We start from the raw sequence: 26,460 nt of genomic DNA, 5'->3' as shown, positions 1-26,460 counted from the left end.
ATGAAAATCTCATTCATATCCTTTTCACGACCATTAAATTTCAAAAGCAAACCTAGGCACTCTCTTCTACAATATATACTTTGCCAGTACAAATCCGTTACAAAGTCTCTCTAGTTGTACTAATGGATAACACTGGCAAAGCGTTTACACGCACACGCGCGCGTGTAAATCTACAATGAATGTAGAAACAAAACATAAAAAAGAAAGTCGAACGACGCATTGATGGCTCATCAAAGGATGAAATCAGTCTGGGTTCTGAAAGGGATTTCTGCAAATAACATCGAACATTTAAGTAAAAAGATGCTACGCTTTGCCCATATGCTTTAATAGATCAATGCGGATAAGAGCGAAAATGGAACACAATATAGATAATAATTTAAAAGAAGGATATTGCAAAGTAAATCAAATGTGGATACAATATGAAGAAATTAAAATGTGCGAAAGGCATGTTTCTTTACGTGTGGGCGAAAGTGTTTACTGGATGTGTATGGCGCATAAAATTGCAAAACTTTGACGCCTATTGGGGGATGCTGTCAGAATGTTGGTAAAACTGAAAAAATGTGCCAAGGAGATAACGACAGAAATTAAGGAAAACTTATATATGAAATAATAGTAATAATTGGAAACTAAAATATCGAAAGAAAGTTAAAACAAGAAGATTTTTAATTTAAACAATGTGAGAAAAAAAATAAGGGAAAGCTGTTATTGGGAGCCTTAAATTCTACCCAAAACAGGCTCGATGGATTTCGCGGTGTTTTGACTGAAATTGGAATTTTCGTAAAAATCCATATAGTTAAAGAAATCCTTTCAAACCCCTGAATTGGCAGTTTATTATACGCATAGATATGCTAATCGGAATCTTAGATTAACAATTAGATAAAAGTATATTTTCCGTTTTTGTTAATAAATTTTATTATTTTTATGGTAAGTTAAAATATCTGTATGTAAAAATTATCAGCCAAACTTGAGAGATTGGAGATAGGGAAAGATATATTTTGTGGCAGATCTGGAAGGCCTTCCGATTTGACGAATACAAGTTTTTACCGCTTGACAATTTGATTTCGTAGGTGTGCGAATTTCAGATTATAGACGTAAAACAATTTTAAATTTTTTAAAAAAAAGGGGGGGGGGTATTACATTAGCAGCAAGATTCGAAACTATGATTCAAATACTAATAGCGCACTCGACTTTTTAACCACAATGCAGATAAAGAATCCACGAATCGACAACATTGAATTTGCCTTTTATATTGTACAAATTCAGACTCAAGCTTGAACAACAGTCCAGTTTAATCATTTTTTTTTTATCAAACAATAAGAATTCAAATTGGATAATACTCTAAAATCCTGCAATAAGAATACATTCTGCTTTTATTAAAGATTGACCTTGCAGGTCAGGTAGGAAGAAGGGGATGAGGGGGAGATACGGCTTCAACGCCGGAGTGCGACATTTTTGGTGTAGTCTTTTTCTGTCCTTAGTTTTGTAATTCAAGGTTCAATTCCCACGATGAGCAAAACTATTTTTTTTTTCTTTTAAAATTCCGTGATATTTGTAAAATTCTTTATTCACTTTTAAAAAATTATTTAATGAAACAAAGACAGTGGATTTGGTGTGAAATATTTTTATAAATTGATAAGAATTCAAATTGGACGATAGATTAAAACCCTTAAATAGGCATGCACATTCATGATTCGATCTTGCAAATCGAATAGGAAGAAGTAGATATAACACCATGAATATTCGATAAAAGCAAGTTTCGCACCTGCGAGATACTGATATCTAAAAATTATTAATTTTCTATAGATATTTTGTGGTATATTTCAGTTGTTCGAAGTGAAAACTATGAAATAACATGTAGAAATTTTGGTAATTGTATGTACAATAATATAAAGTATCTCAGAAATAAAAAAAAAGAAAAATGTGTATACCAGCATTCAGATTTGAACTCAAAGTCTGCAAAAAAGTAAATAAATCTTTATGATCATACCACCACGCCACTCGCTCTTCGAGCGCATCTTCAGACATAACCTCTAATTTGAGAACAGGTTTTTTTTTTTTTAAATATTAGATGGATAACTATTCTAAAAACCTTATGTATTGGATGGAAACAAGTTTTGCGCATGTACGAGATCCTGACATCTAAAATTTGTTAATTTTCTGTAGATATATTGTGACGTATTTCAGTTATTTGAAGTGAAAATAATGGAATCTTTCGTTGAAATTTTGAACATTGTATTCAAATTTCTGAATCGAGGTGAGAGAGAGAGAGAGAGAAAAAAAAAAAAAAAAAAAAAAAGAAAGATGTAGACTTCTGAAAACAAGGGGGAAAAAATCTGGATACTGGAATTCAGATTCGAACTCAAGGATAGCAAAATAATTGAAACAAACATGCAATCATACCACTAACTTGCACCAATCAAGATATAACCTCGTCTTTAAAAACAGGACTTGTTTTAATATTTCATGGTGTGTCTATTTTAAGAGAACAATGCATATGAAAAAAGCAAGTTGAAAGCATGTGCGATATCCTGATATCTAAAAGTTTAAAATATTGTATGGGTATTTTGTAGTCCATTTCAATTATTTGAAGTGAAAATAATTCAATCTTTGGTTGAAATTTTAGGATTTTTTTGTGAAATAATATTTAAAAAAAGATCTAAAAAAAAAATCTGAATGTTAGGATCCAGACTCAAACTCAAGCCCTGTTATGTAGTTGCAATGATCACACTGCCATCTCACGGATAATTTGCGCACCTGTCGAGACATGACTTCTAATTTCAGAACAGGTCTTTTAATATTAAATGGGTAACTATTCTGAAAGTCTAATGTATTGGATAGGTGCTAGTTTTGCAGGTAAGCGAGATCCTGACATCTACAAGTTGTTGACAACCACATATCTCGGCAGACATACCGTAGGCACTGTGCATGATATACCAGGTGTTTTTCAGCACCCATTGCTTGTTGGAATAAAGGTCCAATACGTTACCATTTTGTTTTACCATTTCTTTGTGTTCAATTCACTTGTCCATTTTGTCCATGCAGATGAAGTTTGTGGGCATACTTTCAATGTGAAATCGGTTTTCTGAGATATTCCTTATCTCCCCATGAAAATCGAAAAATACGTTTTGAATCACCCTGTATATAACTTAAAGAAATATAACCCAATAACAATTATTAGAAGATAAATACTTATAAATTCAAAATCTTCTGCAAGTCAGAAATATTAATCTTCCAATTTTTTCTTTCGTTTGTTAAGAAAATGTGCCGCATTTCCTTCTCAAAGTTTTTGTCGAATTAAATCATTAATATTTGAGCTGGCATTTTGTCTCCAAATATTGTTATTCTGAACGGAACATATTCCATGATGCTATTAAAATAAAATAATTATTTCGTGTTATTTTTTTCAAAATTTCATTTTGTTTAGTTTCCGTTAACCGCTAATTTAATTCATAGTGAATCAAAATATCATTATTTAATATGCATGTGACATTTATTCTTTTATCAGCAGCTCCTAATTAGTAAAAGTATTTTTGTCAAATCATTAGACCTTTTTATCATTGCAAATTTTTGTGTGAAATTTTAAGAAAAAAAGAAAACAAATTTACCAAAAAGTAAAAATTGGAAACCTAGTCAGCCATCCAATGTATGAACAGCAATTGATTCAAAAAATTGTCGAAAACTAACAGGTTCATAGCGTAAGCAATAGCACTTATGGTATTTGGCGGTATTTCAGTTGTGAACGAATAATGGAAAATATTAATTTTGTATATTATATTATAATATTTGCATAGTACGGTATTTTTTCTTTTATGCAATTTTTCGGTACTCGTGTATTAACTCGATTGTAGTATTTATGATACATTTGAGGTAAAATCATGCGGTTAATACACTAATGTCTTCTCAAATTTATTTTTAATTAAAAATTAGAAATTTAAACAAATATATCTTTAGATGGTAATTTTCAAAATTGAGGGCAGTTTTTATTTATATAATTTTCAATTTTTCAGCAAAAATTTAAGAATTCTCGAATAAATTAAAAATTTACCTTCATTGTTAAGGAAATGACTGGAGATATGCATGTCTACATTTGTAAGGAAAAGTGTTAATTAACTTAAGATTAATGTTTGTCCTCTGAAATTTAATTTATGGGGCAATTTTTTATGAAATGTAATCCTGGTGTTGTGTGTGTGTTCGCGTGTTGAGTGTTACTATCACACACACACACACAAAAATATTAACCATATGTTACAGTTATTCAAAATGAAGAAATTTTCACCAGATTTTTGGATGATTGGTAATATTTTGTTGAGATTTGTGAGAAATCTGAATGCAAATCTCGAGACTTATTGTGAAATTTTATTATCTTTATGAGAATGTTGCATAGATTTTTATATGCAAAATCCAAAGTTTGTAAATAAATGTGAGTGAGCACTTTATTTAAAAATAGTGTAAAATATTCCGATGAATATTTCAAACCAGCATTTCTAATTGAAGATTAGAAATAAATCTTTAATTATAGAAATAAAACTTTACAAATATTTATCGAATCATTTGAAGTTTTAAATAGAAATATTTTAGGAATGATATTCTCTAATAAACATTTCTCTCTTCCCTTTATCAATAGTACATGCCCGATTATTTCCGGTTTTTCGTATTTAAAAACATTAGTCCAAATTCCAAAGGAACAAACGTTTAGAATACTTTCGATCTTCTTTTCTAATTAATAGAGATTTCAACGAAGACCTTTTGGGCTTATTTACTTCTAGTTTGTTGCCACGGTTTTTCACCAGTGTTCTTTTGACATTCTAAATAAGAAAACCTGAAAAATTTAATTTTATTATGAGTACTTTCCGTTCATTTTTTTTTTTACTTTGAAGATGTTCTTGGTTATATCGATCATAATTTACTTTCTAATATTCAAGATTCGATTTTCAAGAACGTAGTTTCCGATAATATATTTTATTGCTCGGATATTTGAAAACGACTCTTTTCTGAAATATATATGATCTTAGTGGAAGACTTTGAAATTTGTACAATCTCTAGTTGTGCTGGTGTCGAATGTCCTGTAATAAATAAATGCATAAATATATATATTTTTTAAACTATGTTATGTTTTAATTTTTGTTATGTTTTATTTTTGTTATGTTTGTTTGTTATGTTTTGTTTGTTATGTTTTATTTTGTTTTGTTTTATTTTTTTTAACACGTGAAATAACCTTATCCTCTAAGCCATAAATGAATAACCACAAGTTTCTAATTAATGTTTACTCCCAATTAGGGACTTTTAAAAACTTATAATCTTCTCTTGTTTTTCTAAAGTCGTTTTAGTTTTTAAAAACCTCTGAAATAAAAGTTTTTTAGAATCTTAATTTTTATTTCAATACGATGAAGTGATTCCTTAATTTTGCCCTTCCAGGCAACTGCGCCGAGAGCATGCCTTGTCTGCTCCACCCTAATTACGCTGCTCTCCAGTAAGCATATTTGACATTGGAAAGCAATTCTATTAGTTACATTTATATTTTGAAATACTGTTTTCTCTAACCAGATCCAGGTCGGAGCGTTTCTAATGGGTTGTGCGTTCTAGAAGGAAAAAATTTGTTTAACAATGCTTACACAATTTTTTTTTCAAGAACTTTTGAAGAAAAACATGTCTTATAAGGTGCAGAAGTTTTAGCTTCCTTAATAAAGCTTAAACTTAGTTACAAGTTTATTAACGTAAATTCGAAAGTAACACTACGGCTATTTAGGGAAGGATTTTGAGATGACACTCCTCTTTCCAAACTTCCATACCATATCAATGACAGTGCGTTTGCCAGCAGGACCGATGGATCTTCTGTGGAATCGGCCCCGAAACCGAAACTGGGCACTGTGAAATTAAAATACTGCTGATGAGGAACGGAGCTCATGCAAGATAGCCGGGGCGGAAATTTTACATCGTAGAAGTGGAGATGCGAAGGGAAAATAAGTTTCATTTTGGCAGAAACTCGTAGATATTAAATGAATTTGATGCCAGTATACTAAAATGGGCTGCCAGGGAAAAAGCCAACATAAAATAGGGTGCATTACCATTGTTGAAGTTATGCGATGCAAGTCACTGCTCCGTAGGGGAAAGAGGGGGGGGGGTAATTAAGATCAATGGAAATGTTCTAAAACTTTTTGGAAATTCGGCTCAGAGAAGAACAAACCTCTCTCTTTTGAATTATATTTACTGATTTAATACTAAGAATATGCATTGGAGATTCAGGAAGGTCTGCAAGTGCGATTCATTATCATCTAGAGGTGAAATGTTTGGACAATTGAAACAATTTTCTCAAAGTTAAAAAACTTGCACACACACACACACACACACACACACACACACACACACACACACACACACACACACACACACACACACACACACACACACACATATATATATATTACTTATTTACCTTTACAATATATATATATATATTCAATTTTTGGGATTAAATAAAGAAATTATTAGCTGTTGAGCATCAGTGCAAGCCTTCAGGATTTTGGTATTAAAATGAAAAGAAAGGGAAGCAAATCCATTTGATTTCAGGCAGAGGAATGATTCATTCTAATCGTTTCTAACCTTCTTCAGCGAAATGCCAGTTTCGGATTTCCCCATTTCCCGAAGACAGCATATTTGTAGAATTGCGCATGCGCGAAAGAAAGAGAGAGTCCGAAAAGAAAAAGCGGTCTGAGCGGGTTCTTCACTTGAGAAGTTGCCCTCGTGCCCACCAGATGTGTGATGGGACTTCGCCTTTACGCGCAGAGACTTGGGATACTCGTCTACCTCTTCCTCCTGACAACAGGTGGTGAGTCTTTTGTTGTTCTTTGTTGTAAACAAACGCTTGTTACGTAGAAGAAACGCTACTGGTCTGTTTCTGATGTGCATCTGCATTCTTCGAGAAACAGGGGCACTTTCGTCGTATGTGAGTTGCTTATCCTGTTATATAGAACGTATTCGTATCGCCGCAAAACGATCTCGCGATTTTGATGAATCTGCGCTTTCTTGAAAAATGCACATTCGGAATCTGTGAAACAAACTAAATGGAAAACGCACTGAGCCAAAGGGATAAAATTTTGTATGGCCTTTACACAAAATTGTGTCAATGTTTTTTTGAAATCCTGTCAGTCTGCCTGTTTGTGGATACAATAGCTTAGAAACGCAAAGAGCTGGAAGGGCGTGTTTCAGAATTGTAAATCGGTATCAAATTTATCAGAGGGTCTGTTTGTTCCCTCCTATGTGAAATTCACCTTGGCGCACAGTTCGATTCGAATCGAACGAAAGGATGCGCACTCAATTTAGTATCCGAGGGCCTGTTTGAGGATCTTCAGAGATGGACATCAGGCAAAACATGAAATGTCTCTGAATATCAATGCTATTGCTCTATCGTTAAACAAAAATACATATGAACTCTGTCGAGAGGGATTTTAACAGTGGTAAATATTGTGGATGTCATTTATAGATTCCATTATTCAATCTTTCCGTTGGCTGTTCTTGAATCTCTGGGGCTTCATCGAATCATCTGAAAATAGACGTCCGCTCCTGCCTGAAGCATTCGTGTGTGCAAATGAGCAAGGCGACTCCCGGACCTTCTCAAACTTTATACTTAAAAAAGAAAAAAAAAGCAAAAAAAAAAAAAAAAGCTACGGCAATTCGAACCTCTTCTCCGAAGCCTCGTAACGCGGTAATGGATAAGTCTGGTGTGATTGTCTCAGTCGTTGCATTCTGTGTGTGAAATCCACAGGAAGAATAGCAGCTTAAAAACACTATTATATTAATAAAAACAAAAACCAAAATTCAGCTGCTAAAGAATTACATTTTTAAAGCGTGGCTGAGAAGTATGTGTAAGTGAAGGATTTGACGAAACAATAAAATTGATTCTATACAACAATAAAAAATGTATAAATTAAAATTAATTTGAAAAAATTTTTAAATTTGAAAAACAAATAAATAACAGCTGTAAAAAAATGCGAAATTGTTATTGTTGAAAAGGTGATATTTTTAATTTAAAGATGGTGTAAATTTAAGTAGTCTGTTGGGAAAAAAAAGGGGGGGGGGATATGGATTCATTTTTCATAGCCTGAAACCTCTGCTATCGCCGAATATCTGTTTCAATGGAGATTGACTCGAACCTGCTTTATTACACTATTGTTCAACTAATCTGAAAGGAATGAAAAATTCATATATATAATTAAAATAAAACAGAATTTTTTAAAAAGTAATGTTGCAGTTCAATGTTAGAATTAATTTCAATGCGGTCACATTTTTTAAACAATATTGATAACAATTGAAAGAAATAGGGCGGAGGAATTAAATTGTTATCAAAGAAATGATAAAATTTTGAATTTTAAGATTGCTTAAAAATATTTCTTCTGAAGTTATTGCAGAAAAAAAGCGAAATTCTTGTTAATTTCTATTTAATCGAATATTTAATTAATTTTTACACTTGTCTTGCATAAAAGTACAAAATGGATTGAATTCGATCCGTCGTTTAGGCAGAGATGACAGAACATGCATACGCAGCCACAATGACTTTTATTTATACTCTGCGTAACTTTAACTGGTAGTATTTTTTTTTAATTTTTAAAATTTATATTAATTTTAATAATACTAATTCAGATGGATTTTATAGTTGATTTATGGTAAGTGGATGGGAATCTGAATCCTGAATTTATACGCATCTGCTAGCTGTGATTTTTATTGTGATATGTACGAGAGTCTTTATTCTTTAAACTGAACTGTTGCATTTATTGAAACGAATGACGTGTTTAGACTAAGTATTAATTTGTAATGTAGTCGTAAATGGGATTGGTAACCAATCCCTTATCTCAATGCGGTTTCTAAAACTTGGAGAAGTTAAAAATTATTTTAACATGTGGAATGCTTTTTTGCTATTTAATGATATTTATTTAAATTTTCATTTTACAATTGAAAACGGCGATTTTAAAATATTTTGATTCATTTATATAATAATGCAACAAAACGCATAATGTATAAGACTTAATGGGGGTGACTGTGAAAATTTATTTGAAGGATATTTGTAGAAATCTCGATGCATTCAGGTGAAATTTCTTAAATAATTAAACCTATTAACAAAATATTTAGGAGAATTTTCTAAGTTTAGTGAAAAGCCAAACTTGCGTCGCATGAAAAAATGGCATATAATAATATAATATGAAAAAATAAAATTCCGTGCTCAAAATGAATGTGTTCTAACTGGAACATAATATTAATGTACAAAGATAAACAATACCATGCTGAACTACCTTATCTGGAAATCCTAACTTATTGATCTAAAAAGAAACCTCAAGTTAATAAAGTTAAAATAGAATTTTATAAATGAAAATCGCTACGCAAAAAATATCTTCTTTCGCTGATCATTTCTTTTTATTCCCGGCTATGCAAGTAATCATTCACAATTTCAACAATTTTCTCGGGAAAATTCGTACTTTTACTTAAAACATGTGCATTATCGTGTGATAAGTATTGCAAAAAAGTAACTAAATAAAAAACATTTGTAAATACTACGTTTTTAAAGTGGACGAAAAAGTATAAAATGATTTCTCTTTATGCCATAAAATTCTTGGTAAGTAGACGATGGTCCTTCTTAACCTTATACAGATACTCATTTTTCTAGACTCGATACTTTCTATACTACACTCATTTTTTCAATCAGTATTAAAAAAGCGGTTTATTAGATAATTATTTTCTGTTTATTGATCTTGTATGTATGAAATTTTGCAGTGGAATTTAAACAGGCTGATAAAATTGGAACTGAATCACAAAAAAAAAAAAAAAAAAAAGTTAACGTTGCATTGTTAACCAATTTTGAGCTATGTTTAAAATTTCAGGTCTCTAGGTCATAGGGAAGTTGCATATTATTAGATTAGTTTAAAATCAATTGCAAAATTTGTATCGAATAGAGAAACAAGAAAGCGAATTACTATTGCATTTTATTCTTATTCAGAACTATATTGAAGTTCGAAATCTCTAGCTCATCGGGAAGCTAATTTGAAATCGATTGCAAAATTTGCACCAGACAAGAAAGTGAGTGAATAAAAATATACGGTTAAGCAAAAGCAAACTGTTAATAAAACACTCGCAAATTCTGAGATGCGAAAAATCTCTTTCGTTATGAATGCGCCCACAGAGTTTCTCTTACTTTTTATAACGTGTGCTGCTTTTTTAATGTTTTTCCAAGCTTCGTTTCAACTATATTCCGTTTGTCGTCAAATTATCATTTCAATCCTCTAAAAATTTCTTCCGCACACTGCAGCTCTCCTCATTGGAGCAGAGAGGCTTCTGTTTCCGGAGCAGTTTCTCTTGAATCTGCTCCACAGTTTTTTGAAAGGCATTCCAAACCAAGGCTCACAGAAACCTTCACTGCAGCCCGGCACCAGCGATTGTGGCATAGAAACTGAGCGACTCATGCCTCTGGCTTGTAAGATTTTTCAAAGAATTCGAAGAAAGAATCCGTCAAGTTGGTGTTTAATTATTCGAGCTGGTTTTCAAAAAATAGCTTAAGCAAATAGCTAAACTAAATTAAAAACAAAAAATTTGGAAATACTTTGAAACTTGGCTGAATTCGAATCTTTTTTAATTTGAAAACTTTATATTCCAATTTTTTCAGGCATATTGAATTTTTTCAGGCGATTAAAAAAAATTTCATTAAAATCCATCTTTAGTTTCAATTTATTTTGCAATCGAAACTGCGAAAAATGCTTTCTTAAATTATTTTCTTTAACTAAATACGTCCATATCTTGTGCCTTCAGTAATAATAATGGAATCCTTTTAAAGGCTTTCAATTTAATTAGTTAAATAAAAATTGGCAATATGCGAATTAAAACTTTCTCACATTTAAAAATAATTATACATGTTGCGTTGTTTATTTATTCTGTGTAAAGAAGTATTTATTTGTTGGATTTTTACAGTGAGCAAAGAAATTCTTAAAACTTTCTGTTAAAATTGCTTTTTAATTTGTTAATTATGTATTCTTTAGTGATAGCGTTTGATAATATTTAATTCGAATTGTTTTCTCTTTTTAAAAGGCTAATACTTTGATCTCTGAAAGGTAATTAGATGCACTCATTACAAGGACTCGTTTTATTGTTGTAAAAAGTAAAAAGTACGCCTGCAATTTTATAAACTGTTATTTCCTGAAAAATTAATCTTGTAACTCCAGAGGTATTTTTTAAACTATCAAAATCCAGTAATGTGAAAATGATGCATCATTTAGAGTGATGTCTAAATGAAATATCAGGGTTAAAATATTGTCTATGTTTCTAATTTCTTGTATTAAAGTTAAAGATAGAAAAAAAATTTATCTATGAATTGTTTCTATCCATTCATATAGCATCATGTTCCCAGTGTTCGCAAGTGAAAAATCTTTGAGACCGACGATTTTATAATGGCGCATTTATTAAAAAAGATTAACTTAAAAGAATACTTTATAGTTTTATTGAGGACAATTATTTTAAGCGTTTCTATTTTATTTCGAATAAAACATTTTTTGAAATTATTGTTTTTTTTATGTCGTAGTTTTTTTGCTATCATTACTTTTTTAATTATTTCATTTTCATTTTTTTCAGTTATTTATTGCAAATTTTAAATTAAAATTATATACTTTGAAGCATTCTAGGAATTTTTTTTTGTAATTTCGATTAATTTTTTTATTAGAAATTGACCTAAAATTCTCAAAAATTCTTTTTAGTGTGAACTTATTATGTGTCGAATTTGGTATTGTAGGTTCAATTGCTTGCCCTATAGAGCGTTTCATCACGTATTTAGCAAATTAAAAGCAAGCAGTCTTTGTGCATTATCAAGCTAATATAAATTTTCGGCTTAGTTCTCGAGCGGCGTCCCATTATTCTGAGCATAGTTCTCTAAAATTTCTCTTTGGTTTGTTTGTTTCAAGAAATATCCGTCTACGTGAAAAAAGAAATGACCGATGAATTACTCTTTCATTACTGTCCACTGGTGGTCTGATTACTCAAATGTTTCATTGTCGTTAAGCCAGAGTACTCCCCCCCCCTCCCTTTCACAACGCCTCTTAAACAAAAGAAAATTCTAATACCAAATTAAAGCCTCTTGTTTCAATTTTTTCTGTCATTATTCTGTCTGTAAAATCCTGTCACTTTTTGGAGGAAAAAAGAGTAGAAAAATCTTTTTAATAAAAGGTTTTAACTTTTCAAATAAAATTTTTTCGCAGTTTTAATGATTAATGTATATTTTCCTTAATTTGAATATTTTTGCTTGAAAAGCAAATTTTATAAATTTTCTATAAGCATTGTAAGACATAATAAAGAATTTTGGGAGACAAACGGGCGCCAAAGTTACGTTATATATTTACTCTTTTTTGACAAACTTTTGAAACAATGTCAAGTGGAGATAAATGATTTATTTTCCAGACATATATTAATTTTCAATATCTGTACAATCACAGAAGGAAAAGGAGCCACCCGAATTTATTTTGCCATCGATTATCCTATGTGAAAATTAAAAATACCATTTTAAAATTAGTAATGGATACTAAAAGATGCTGTGCCTAAAATTTTCGGAAGGGATTGTATACATATTTAAAATTGTCCAAACTTTGCGATTTTTTATAGCAACACCCTATTTTTACGTCATGGAAGAATTACCCAGACTAAAAATTTTGGTTAATATATCATGATTTCATCGGAAGATATTTGATATTTTCTGTTAAGGGGTAGTCTCCATACGTAGATGTGTAAAATGATATTCTCTGGATAATGGTATTTTTATTTTTGTGACGCTTTAAAAGCATCTGCAAAGTTGCAGTACCCCTGTTAAATTCGACTGCTATTTCATCCAAGACAAAATATTTATAGTGAAAATTTTGAATCTTTCCTCAAAGAAATATTCAAGAGTACTGCGAATTTTGTTTAATTGAGCTTTTGTTTAATCGATTTTTAATCGCCTTTGCGCTGAAAGCATCAAAATAGAAGGTTTTGTTGTTCGAGCAAAAGAAATATTAATTTTAGTGTTAAAATCAATTTCTTACCGATTGAGAGGGTGAAAAAAATTTCTTCTTTTTTTCGCTTTATTCCTAAATTTTTTTATCAATATATATATCATTCCTATCATCACTGCTTACTACTCGTAAACAGACATTAAATGATGCACTACTTTATTTTAAGAGCATACAAAAAACAAATAATATATATTAAGTATTTTTAAGTCAATTCCTACTTATTTTCTTATATTATTTATATATGTATATATATTATCTTATTTATGATCGGGTGTCGTCAGTCATCTCAAAGCTTGGCGACAAACTTGGTAACCATTTGGCGACCCAATAGAAATGACTGGACAAATTTAATTAATGAATATTTGAAAAAAAAAACTGTATTAACATCAAGTGTCATCCACTATAAGTTTAAAAAAAATGTATTTGAACTTGAGTGGATGAATAAAAAGTATTTTATTAACGATTGAAAATTTGAACAAGATATTTAAATATATATAGGGAGAGTGTGAACTAATAGTAGGAATTGAAAAATGCAGTGCTTTTCTTTCACTGATAATTGCAAACAGCTTGATTATATAATTTCTCGACAGATTAGTGTTCCGTACAAATGTTTTTTGATTGCGAAAGATTTCATTGTACTATGAAGACTATAGGATCTATGCACATTACAGATGTAGAAAGCAAACTCCAGAACATCACTCCGTCACACATGCGGCTACTTTTTATATGAATAGAAATTTGAAAGGAGATAGAATTACAAGAATAATTATATATAAGTATAGGAATAATTATGATATGTAATGGAGAGAAAGATTTCTCCAAAAGATGTCTTTCAGATGTAACCAGCGTAATAATCGAAATTTTATATTCGGACCCATTTGCTTAAACATGACAGATTTAATTAAAATGGCGTAGAAAAAAATGCAACTTTTACGAACCAACTATATTAAATGGAGTAACAAAAATCAATAAAAAGAGTTAAATTTCGTTATTACACATCTAAGTGTAATTTATTAAAAACGACGTGGTTATTCCAAACAGTTTGAGAATAGATGTTCGTTTTACTGTAATGAATGCAATAAATTTAAGAATATATTTTGCATCCAAAATATTAATACTAAATATATTATCTAATAATGTTTTGATGCTTGAATTTTTTTTTTCAATTATGATTGTAAAGAATGTCATAATAGTTATAATTACAATAGATTAAACTTATAAAATTTGACTTGCGTAAGAAATATTGAGCATTCGAACAAACACAAATGGCCCTCTTCTTGTTACAAAATTTGGAGTTTGTTATGTATCAATTACTAAGAGAAATAATTCATCAGAATCAAATTAAATAGTTAAATCCTATAAATTACTTATTAAAAAATAAAATTTCCATTTTTTCAGTTATCAATTATACTCCAAAAGTGACTTTACATGAACCGACAAGTAAAAATTCAGCTTGCTACACGGACAGATTATCCTACATATTTAAAAGTAGCGTCTATTAATAAAATATTATGGTAATGTAAAGCACTTTTTCTACATTGATTCCTTTTTTTTTTTTTTTTTTTTTTTTTTTGCTACTGATGAGTCTTTTAAATGTTTTCTTCATTACAAAAGTGTGGAAATCGATACTCGTTTCAAGGAATGTATGAATAGTAGCATTTCAATACCAAATAAAAAGCTATCGACATATTAAAATGTGTGATTACCCCTTAAATGCATCGTTTTAGGGACAATACAGAAAGCGTAATTTAACGGAAAAAATACTTGTAGGAATGAGCTGAAATTGCCCCCATAAAATGACCTTGTCCTCCGATTTATGTAAAAATTTAAGTACGTTGCATTTAAAAATGTTTAAAATCTAATTTTAAATGGCACCAAATAAAATTTTTGATTTTTAAACTCTAATTAAAAAATTTTTTTGCATACCAAAAATTACTTTTTATTAATAAATATGTGCACAAAATTTGTAGAATACTTTATATTTTTATAGCAAAAAGAAATTTGATCAATAACGACGTTGATTTTTAAAATATGATAAAAAATTCAAAGTTTAAACATTAGAAAGTCAAAATTTTATTAGCTCATAATTTTGAAACGAATAGACCTACAACTTAGTTTTTTGGATTAATTTTTGATGTAGTTTTAAAATTTGACAAGAAAGATTTTTAAAATCTGAAGAAAGAGTTTAAAGTTACAATACTATTTACCGTTACACTCATTTTGACGAAATTAAAAATTTTAGAGTTAACAGAACAATGCATTATGTCATTATGAATTGAAAGAAGGTGTCGAAAGTACCAAATAAAAAGCTTCAGATTTGGGACTATTTCTCATCGAAACTCAGACGCGATAGAACGTAAATTGAAATGAATGCAATAGGGAATGATAACCAGGATATATTTTTGTTATTTGAGTTATTTAAAAAGTTGATATTAAAATTTGAGTCTAGAATTTTTATATTGATATTTTTAAAGTTATTTTTATTTGTTTCCTAAACTGAACATTCCTGTCAGAAACATATAAAGTACCTAATTCAAACTGGAAATTGTATATTCTGTAGTTTAAAAATATATCCTTATTACAGTCCTTATTAAATTTTTGATTTCCAGTATAAAAAAAAATTGTAATGGTTACGCAAAATCCGCAATTTGAACATATGGAAAGGTTTCTGTATGTTTTATAGGATTCACGCATGCTTCATGAAAAGACTGTCCATAAACATATTCATAAAATGCGCCGTTTCATAAATCAAACAGAATCAACTAACTGTCGTCACTTCACTTCCTATAGCCTCCCCCCCCCATATGTTTGACGCTGAGCTGGATCTTGTGTCATTAAATTCCAGCTCTCCATCCCACCTTATACCCCCCCCCCTTTTTTTTTCTTTTTCTTTTTGCTGGAGCCTTAAAACTGACGGAGGAATCGTTGTCGAATTAACTACTGGCGATTTCCCCCCCCCCCTTTTGAAATAGCTTTTTTTTCTTCTTTTTTTTCAAACGATGGTACAAAATTTTACTGTTTACTTTTAGGGACGAATATGACATCATTGCAAATGGATGATCATTATCGTCATTTCATCATCACTGGAATGGATGCTTGGTGATAAACTTTCTTTTTCAGTCAAATTCTTCTTTTATGTTTAGGACACATTTCCTATTTAGTTGAGATTCGGCACCTTTATTTCCGGCCTCGTAGAAACTCTTCAGTCGCATCCAAATTTATTTTCTTCCTCTGCTTATCTGGTAAGAAGAAACATAATGATATAGGATAGAATAAGGATTGAAATACACGACGATTTTTCTAGTTTTATAGCCACCAGTGCCCTTATTTCTGTTCGTGATATCTGTTGTTATTCAAGCCCGCATCATAAACTAGTTGCCATTAAACAACATTAAAAGTTATCAAAACACTAAATTTCATTTTTTCGAATCGATATTTACAACAGCAACAACAACAACAAAAATAATAACTTATTACATATAAAAAACAGTTACCTTTCTAGAAGGCAAGCAAACATATATTTCCTCTTTCAGAAGAGGGATTATTGAGTAAATGTAGCTAAGTTCCCAGCTGTATCACGTTTTTAGTTTCTTTTTAAAGAAGGCTTTATTTTACAAAATATAGCTCAACCTCTGATATCTCATGAAGATTATCAGAATCTAGGAACACGATGGGAAAAAATGATTAACTGGTTTTTAAGACTTTGATGAAAATACTCATTGAACAAGACTTCAAAAATAATAATTAATATAGTTTAAATTGTTGATACAGAGGTTAATAAACAAGACTTATAAAAGAAATTTTGGGATAGAATTTTTATTGAATAGAGGATAATTGTTGAAATAAAGCAGTATGTTGTCATAAGTTGAAATTTCTCAAAGCATTTGTTGATTTTTTTTTTAACATTTTCTATATTCCCTTTTTCTCTATTCCTATTTATAGCCCACTTTTGTGTTATATACATTGTTTTTATACACTCATGTCCAAAATTAAAGTCACAAACATAAAATCTGAGAAAAATGAAAAACTATTCACTGTGTTGCCACGAAAATTGGCATAGAGGTACACTATAATGGCAGAAAGAACATAGACACATAACAACATGGAAAAGATTTTAATTGGGAATTAAGAAACAGGGTATATCAAAAAGTGTTACATTATGAATCAGAGATAAAGCATTTATCTCCGGAAAAGCCTGTCTAATATGGAGTGTGACCACCGTGCACTGCTATATAGGTTTCACAACGAGCTTTCATACTGTTTATGAGGGTGTCAATAAATGCTTGGGACAACAAAGCCCATTCTTCCAAAAGCGCGGCTTTTAACTCTTGGAGGGTATTAGGAGGGGGTCTGCTCTGTGCAATGACTCTTCCGAGACCATCCCATACATGTTCAATAGGATTGTGATCCGGAGACCTCGAGGGCCAGTCCATACGTCGAATATCCTCTTCCTCAGGAAAATCATCAACGATCTGGGCTCTGTGTGGACGCGCGTTATCGACCATAAATATGAACTCTCGGCCAAACGCACCCCGGAACAACCTCACATAGGCTTCAAGGATCTCATCTCTATAGAGTTGTGCATTGGCAGTACCCGCATCGAAGACGTTCAGTGGTGTAAGACTGCCCAACATTATGCCATCCCAGACAAGGATTACTCTGCCATCAAATCTGTCGATTTCTTTTACGTAGGAGGGATGATAGCGAGCTCCTCGCTCTCTCCAGATGAAGATTCGACGAGTGTCACTCTGTGTGGTAAATCTGGACTCATCACTGATAAGAACGGGCCCCCATTCTTGCTGGGCACAAAACTGCTGTGTTAGGCACCACAAGAACCGGGCTTTTTTGTTGGATGCAGTCAAAGGAACGCACTCAACTGGTCGCCAGGCATAAAGGGCCCTCTCTGCTAGACGTCTGTATAATTTTTGTCTGGAAATTCTTATTCCAGAAGCAGCAGCAAGGTCTAGAGCAAGTTGAGGAGTCGTTGTCAGCCTATGCCGTCGTGAGCTTAATGTCAAATAGCGATCCTGTGCAGGCGTCTTTGTTCTGTGACGGTCTTGGCCGGCCTTTCTGGTTACAGTACCACTTGTTTGGAATTGATTCCACAATCTGGATACCACTTTCGGTGCCACTTGTAATCATCGAGCCACCTCCGCTTGAGACTGCCCAGCTTCAAGCCTGCCAACGGCTCTCCATCTCAATGAATCGTCTAAACGATTGTGAGAACTCATTCTCACTGGAAACATGTTAAATTTTTGGTTTTAATTCAATATTCACAAAATTGCAGACAAAAATCCCAGATGCCTAAACGGTCTAATTTCATTAGTTCCTTAAAAACTAATGCTAAACAACATTTTTTTCCCACAACAAAGGTTAATATCGTGTTGCTGGTCCTTCACAATATATAAAATATAATTTGTTTAAATTTTACTGGTAGCCATTTAGAATTACTTTGAAAAACATTTTTGTGACCTTAATTTTGGACATGAGTGTAAATAATTTAATAATTTACTGTTTTTATAAGATACGAGTGATTTGAGAGAAAGGAAAAAAAAAAAAAAAAAGTCTATAGCATTTTGAAATCGATTTTTTTTGCCATTTCATGGGGAGGGGCGTCGTCCGCTTTTCAGTATTTTTTTGCGTGCTTCGCTATGCAGCGAAGAAGAGTGAAAACTCATTTCGAGTGTCCGAGTCCGAAAGTGGATTCATGTCTACAGTTTTAATGAGGAAACAATACGACTGTCGCTGCATTTTTCAATTATAGTGTTCACATGCGCGCGTTCCAATAAACAAGTTTTCTGACGGCGGATTTCCATCAAAATTTGGTAGAAAGTAATTTCGGTGTAAAGTCTCTGCAACGAATTTTCTAGATTGTTTGTTCTGTTTGCGAATTATTGAGCTCGCGCTTCGTTCGAAAAAACTGATTTTCGAATTCGAGAATGATCAACATCTCGAAGCTTTTTACATAAGACAGTGAAAAGAAAAAAGAAGAAAATAGTGGTTCCTCAGCATCAACAGCGCACATTTTTTTTCTCCTTTCTAATCGGATCGAGGGCGCGCGGCGGCCTTCCCCGAGGCACTGGCCTTATTCCTGCGCCTTACGTAAGCGTCCTCACGAAGGATTTCCGCCCCTCTTCCGAAAACGAAAGCACGCTCGAGACCCACCAGATAAGCCGCAACCAGGGATGTTTAAACCTTTTAGGGACCCCCTACCCCTTTCTCGGCTTTCGAAGTCGGATATTTAATTTAATCTTTTTATAATTAGTTTTAACAAGCGAATTTTGACACATTGAAATGGTAAAACATTTAACTGCGGATCACTTCCAAAACAGTATATCGTATATAAAAGAAATAAAATTTAAAAATATCTTAAACAATATATTGAAAAATGTCTACATTTTTATCAACACAGTCTTAATTAAATTTGATTATAGTATCGTATCATTTTCAAATTATAAAACATGACATTTTTTCAGACATTGTTATAAAACATAACATTGGGAAGGTTACTAGAATTGCGCCCAAAAATTTATTCAATACTTGATTTAAATTTGAACGAGTTCGATTATACGACCTCTGTAATTAAATAAAAGTACAAAATTAAGTAATTTGAAAGTGATGCAAATAAATAAATAAAAATATGGAAGAATTGATTCAGTTCGTTTTACCTATTTAATTATCTAGTTCTCGCTCGGAATAATTTCGCCCGCTATTCCATGTCAAGAAATGTTCAGTGGATTCTGTCCTTAAATGGTCTTTATTAAAATATGAGTATTAAATAAAAGCGTTTCTAAAGCACGCTTTTATTGCAGAAATATATTTTTTTCTTGTGAAATTTAATGCAACTCATTTTCTTGATAGTTTTGCTCATTCCTTTTACATTTTTGATTGGACCCTAAATTTTTGTTGAGAATTAATCGTTCTTTAATAAAATACTGTCGACGAAAAAAATTTTATTTTATTTTTTTAATTTTTAAATTTATTTTTAGAGACCATTATAATAAATATAAAATAGCAAAGTCAATATTTTTTTTTCTTTTTCTTATTCAACAGTCCTTTGCCAGTATCGAACTTTCATTCAATCAATTGATCCACTGATAATTCAATTTTGAAAATATAAAAATAATATATTTTTATAAAGAATTCACTAGTATTAATTCCAAAACTATTACACCAGTAAGTAAAAAAATAGATTTTAAGATTCCGTTTTTATGAGTATGAAGCAAGTGTATAAACAGCTAAATAAAAGTCACTTCTTCCGAACCAGCGGAAGTGTTCTTTTCTCTGTTTTCTATGAGCATTTGAAGCACTCACACGGATGTTAACTCATTGCCTTACTGTACTTTAACCATCGATCTCGTTGCGCTTCTCAAATCACTGTCTTCACGGAGAAAGTGAGAGAGATTAAGAAAAGTGGGTTTTTTTTAGAGGGGGGGGGGTAGGGAGTAAGACTCGGGAAGTTTGAAAGCAGAGATTCATCTTCAGGTATTGGCTGAGAACGGATTCGCATCATTTTTTGAGAAATTTGGCATGCAATCTAACTGTGAGAAAGTACTCTAATGAATTTCGAAACTAGTTAAATGACATCAATGTAAATAAAGTTGATCTTAGAAAAATACTTTCTGGATATTAACCCATTAGCTGCCACGAGTCCCATTTGGGGATTTTGGAATTCTGCATACACCATTCGACGCCAAAAATATATTTCGTACTTCGGACAATTTAATTTCAATATATATATATATATATATAATCAGTCAATATTGTGTGTAGGGGAAAATGTGTATTCTGTGCTTCATTTCTTTACAACAAGCGAATAAATTTGAAATTCGTCTGCAAGTTGGATGGAACAGAATTGTCATATTTGAAGCATTATGTTTTTGGTTTATACTGTATTGAAATATCGTGCATAAAATAGTCTTTTATTTTTTATCATATCGCATCAGTGGCAAAAATCTCAATTTTCTACCTAAATTCTGAATAAATAGGTGCATAAATATGTAATTTGGAGGTTACAGCAATGATATATTACTTACTCAGTCCTTAAAAAAATATAATTTGTATACAATTATACTAATACACAACTTTTTTGTGCATATATATATATATAAATTGTCTTGCCAAAAATTTCAGAAACAACTTTGGTAGTTAACTACCAATCTCGACAGCTCCAGATATGGCTGTAAAACCCCTTTCCTCGACAGTTGACAAGTGCAAATTTCATACCGCGGTTGTTCATTTTTCTAAAATCCAACTCAGAACACTTGTAAATTACGCAGTGATGGCATTTTCTCCTGTATAATTCGAACATTAAGGCATAAATGTTTGTGAAATAAATTTCGAAACATATTTTTAAGATTGCTTCTGCAACAAATCAACAATAAAAAAATCTCCAATTTTTTTAATATGTGTTTTTGAATAAATTGAATATGTTTACTGTGCATTTGTTCCTTTTAGAAATGTTTTTACTAAAAGCAAGAATTTAGGTCTACCTCAAAAACTGTTGAAGGCTCGGACTACGTAGAGCCGATTCATTGGATGAATACAAATTTTCATTCCCTTCAATGAAGGAGAGTTAGATAAAGAAGTTTTTCGAGAAAAGCTAAAAAGTAAATTCTTCTTGAATTTGGCTTTTTTAAAAATTTTTCTCACGCTGTTTCTAAATTGCGAAAAATGTGTTCAACTAGGTATGGGGAAACAGAGAGGGCTCTACTTAGCTCTCAAAATGTGCAGTTTAAAAAAATTTGAATTTCAGAAAATATTTTTGACTACATTTTTTAATATTTTGGGTAGGTCGCAATTATAACTCGAATGGCAGTTGCCTCCTCGTGATGAATTTTGGAGATCGGAGAAAAAAAACCCCACCGTAATTATATTCTATTATCAGAATAGAATTTATAAATCCTCTCACATTAGCGTATTATCCTAAAAAATAGTCTTTTATTTTTTATCATATCGCATCAGTGACAAAAATCTCAATTTTCTACCTAAATTCTGAAATTCTGAAATTCGAAATTTAATTTTTTTTATCGGGTATTAAATGAAAATGTTATTAACAGTGAAATGGTATTAAAAGCCAAATGCTTAGTTTGTATAATTGTAGACTAAAGATATATTTTTATGTTTTTAGTCATTTTTTTTTCCCAAAAATTTCGCATAAACTGTTGAGTTATAATTTCTTTTCGATATTTTCACATCGAGTAGTGTGCAAAACCGCCACTTTTGAGCCATCCTGAAATATGATTCTCTAAAAATCGAATTTTTTTTTTCTCTCTGACTCTTTTCTATGAATTTAACATTTCAAATATTTGCCTATAATATTCTTTGAGACATAAATATAAATGTTTCTCATTAAAGGAACTTAATTAAAATACAGTAAAACGACATTACTTAGTCTTTATTCAAACCAACATTTAAATTTTATATTCATACTTTTAAGTGAAAATTTTCAAAGCAAATAAAATATATCTAAATAAATCTTCTCATCTTTAATTGGACTCTTGCATCTACCCGATGCTTTTACAGCTATCGATTCAATTAAAAGACTCAACACTTGCTAAAAAAAACAGAACGGTACAGTACAGCTTTATTGTAAAACAACAAGACATAAATATATACACATGGAAGCAGTAACACGTCACTAGCGCAATTGAAACAATTATTCAACTCATTTCATTTCCCAACACATATGATAAATTCAGAAAAATTAATATCGAATAATCCCCAAATGAAAGCTGCTTGGTCCGCAGTTATATTTATATAGGCAAATGAAACAAATAATACAATCACACAGAACTTAGGACTTGGAAATAAAGTACATGGATACTTTTTAATTATAATAATTTTTTTTCTGCATTAAATTGGAAAGGGCAGCATAAATTCTACAATAATAAATGAAATATCTTAAAACATCACTCATTTCTTTTATTCGCTCAGAAGTGTGATAAAAAATAGTATGAAAAAATTATTTTATATTGGAACTCAAAACAGTCAGTCAATTTTTTATTAAAATGGCAAGTCATTTTTCTTTTTAAATCCCACTAGAACAAATGCCGCTTTTAGTAAATCCTCTTTTCCTCTTTGTTTTTTTTATCTATTATTTTAAAATAACGATTTAACTACGAAGAAAAGAAAGGAGGAGGGGAGATGTTTTTCCCAATATCTTCGGCAGCGAGATGTTTTTTTCTGGCGTTTCGATAAAACTCATCCAAAGAGCGATCCTGGCTCTGGACTGGATTTTCTGGATTCTTGCGCTATCTCCAGAATTCCTTTCTGCTCTCAGAAAATTAGGAAACATTAAGTAGAAGCACTGATGCGCATGAAGAATTTAAAATCGATAAGGAAAATGGAACTGGCATGTAAATTAACATTTAAAAGTTAATTAACATTTTTTTTCTTCTTTATAATGCATTTGACTTTAGTTTTATTTAAGTGACTCCTCATCATGCAGCCGAATGTGGTATTGGGCCCTTCATTTGTCCGACTTTTCTGACTTTATAGAAATCCTTAAAATTTATTTTTACTACTTCGCAAAAGTCGACGAGGTTTGCTCGCTGTTTTTGTGTGGTATAGAAGTCCCCTTGTGCTTTCTTCCTCTTCTTATTTCGGAAATCGGTTGGGTTATTGAAAAAATTTCCCTTGGAAGTGGTTGCAAAATTTTAAACGTTATCTTTAAGAGTGAAATTTGACATGATTTTTAATACATTTTTGAATATTTAATGACATGTTTTTTTTATATAATCTGAATAATTTCAACGCTGTGTTTCATGAGAAATGAATTATTTTTTTATGAATTTATACAATAATGTATGGAAGAAATATAAAACGAGTGATATTTCTTATCATAAAATGTTACACCTATGTCGAAACAATAATCAAACCTTCCATATTTTATTTTCTTCTATAACTAACTGTTGAATTGCCAGTTCGTTACTTTATTTATTTAAATGGAACAACTTTCATTAATCGAAAGTTATTCAGTTTCCATTTTTTTTCTTGACTCATTAGTTTAATTCAATAACTTCGAGAGCCAAAATGGGTAGCATTATCTCACTTAAAAGAAAAAGGAGTTCAACTTAAAATGCAGTTCAGTGAGCTGAGTGGCATTGAAATGACTTCTAAAGAGAAGATAAGTGCTAAAAGGATAATTTTGTAATCATTTAGGAAGCCCAAAGTACGGATGTCATGCTTTTATGGGATGGCACGTTAGATCAAATACAAAAGGGCAATTTGAAGGATATCACATATTTAAACTTTTTCGCTTCTGTTTCTTGTTTCAGTTTCAGTGCCCCGGCGTTTTTTCTTAATTTGTACTCTGATAGAGATAAATTATTTATTTCTTATATAACTTTTAATTTGATGCATGAAATGACATAAAACACAGATATATAGGTATCAATACACATATATATAGGTTTATTATCTTTGATTAAAGCGTATGTCAAATTTTAGGTAGATTTTTTTAGATAAAATTCTAATAATCTGCTTAAAAATTTATGAAAAAAATCGCATTTCTGTAAAATAAGTTTTAAGTTTTAAATTTACACCTTAAAGTAAAAAGATATCTCCCCAGTATTCCCCAATTTTTTATGCTCTTCTCCCTTTTCCTCCAGATTTATTCAATGTCTTTTTTATTTTTAACTTATGGAATATTTTCTGTTATTTTCTTACCTAATAAATCTTTATTTATGATTTGTCATTCAATCGACAACTGCATATTTGAATACTTCTTCGGTTAACCAACTTGATGTGAAATGACCTGAATACATTATCAGTGGTTGATATTTATCATACTTTTTATATGCTTTCCAAGCGTTTATCGTTAAAAATTGCAGCAGCAAATGAAAAAATCAAGATATTATAGTGTTTCAAAATTACGTAAATTTGTAACAATGCAGCGAGAAATAAAGGAAGTCTCATGGATAATCGATGCTTTGCAAATGTTTCAAAACACAAATACACATTAAATATTAGAAAAGCTCAATAAAAATACAGAAAAATGCCTTTATTATTATTTTTTATTTAATTTTTAGTTGTTAGGTTCTATTTAAATATTTTGAATTTCAATTTTAATTATCATAACAAAAAACTAAAACAATTTTAAGAAATTTATAATCTTTCAGATAAGATACAAAAAGGGATGCTTTAAATGAGATTTGAAACTACGATTTTTTCGTTTAAGAATATATATGCAATTTCAAAAATGAGGGTATCGAATATTCAAAAATGAATCTAAGAATTTTAATTCACAAATCAAGGTTTTCTACTAGGATTAAAAGTGAATGTCTGTGAAAGTTAGTCTGCCCGTTTTACAAAACAGATATTTGATGTAGAGATACTAAATTTAGTGCAGATATATTTTGGATGTGGGAATGTAAAATTCAGAGCAATTTTTTTTGAAATTTTAATTTTTTTTAAACCAAGAGATTTTTGTCTTTTTAGTGATAACACCAAAATATTAAGTCCTAAAAGTAGTTATTTTTAAAGCAAATTTTCTTAAACTTAAAATTTTTTTTAAATTTTATTGTTTCATCAGTTTTTAAAATATGTATCTTTATTCTGTTAAATAAAATCTTAATTGTCATATATATGTCATACGTATATAATAAGTATGAGATTTGATACATTTTTATAGCTATATTAAATTTGTTAAGTGAATGATTTATTTTATGTGTCTATGAATTAGTTATTACTGGGAACTCTGAAACTTTGGATAAATTTAATTTCAAATAATGAAATTTTTATCGGTTGATCCAATCATCTTATAAATAATAAGAACTGTTTATGGCTGTAATAATTAAATTCTTTTTTTCAAGTAGAATTTCACTGTTTTTTATTTCTTTTTACAATTTATTGATTTTCATTTTAAAACTATATATTTGGCATGCGTTGAAACTATATTTAAGACTATATTTGGCATGCGTTGATTGTTAATGAATGATTCAGAGAGTTACTATGATTTACAAATGTTTTTGATATATTTAAATTTGCCGCCTTTGGCGATCAGTTGGTTCGTCGAGATTAATGGTTGTTGCAAATTTGAATTGTTTCCTCAGCAAGTCATTCTTGAACTTCAAATTTCGATGTCTGTTGATCTATAAATTGATAGATATCACTCATATAGAGAGAGATTATACACATATATACTACTTGCCAAATTTTCTTTTTTCCATATCTTTATACATTCAATTATATCGCAGGACAAAGCAGCAATATTTTAAAACGGAGCACTTTAAAATATTTCCAACAATGCTTCATTCTGAACTCAATACAAAATTTTGTAAATGTAAAAAAATATCATAGAATTTGTTAAACGCATACCTAATACCTATTCAGTAAGGAAAAACAAAATTAATCTTCATATCCTGATCACAACAAAGAGGGGGGGAAAAAAAACAAGATGAAATATTAGTAGCAGCACTGCGAACAGTTTTCATCTTTTTTTAAA

The 26,460-nt window shown here is 30.7% G+C and overlaps 1 protein-coding gene across 2 annotated transcripts in view; it reads left to right on the top strand.

Annotated features, from left to right (window-relative positions):
* Window positions 1-6,697: 6,697 nt before the first annotated feature.
* LOC129961582 (dual oxidase-like) overlaps window positions 6,698-26,460 on the top strand; it is a 148,844-nt gene continuing 129,081 nt past the window's right edge. The window contains exon 1 of one of the 2 annotated variants that reach the window (XM_056075082.1): window positions 6,698-6,826. In XM_056075082.1, coding sequence (XP_055931057.1) covers window positions 6,760-6,826 — 67 coding nt within the window. In that variant the 5' untranslated portion in view covers window positions 6,698-6,759. The remainder of the gene's footprint in view (window positions 6,827-26,460) is intronic. The other variant, XM_056075090.1, reaches the window with a different exon arrangement.

The sequence above is a fragment of the Argiope bruennichi genome, chromosome 1 (genome assembly GCF_947563725.1).
Source record: "Argiope bruennichi chromosome 1, qqArgBrue1.1, whole genome shotgun sequence".
Taxonomy (NCBI): Eukaryota; Metazoa; Arthropoda; class Arachnida; order Araneae; family Araneidae; genus Argiope; species Argiope bruennichi.
Note: the sequence above shows the minus strand (reverse complement) of the source record. Positions and strands in the feature narration are given on the sequence as shown.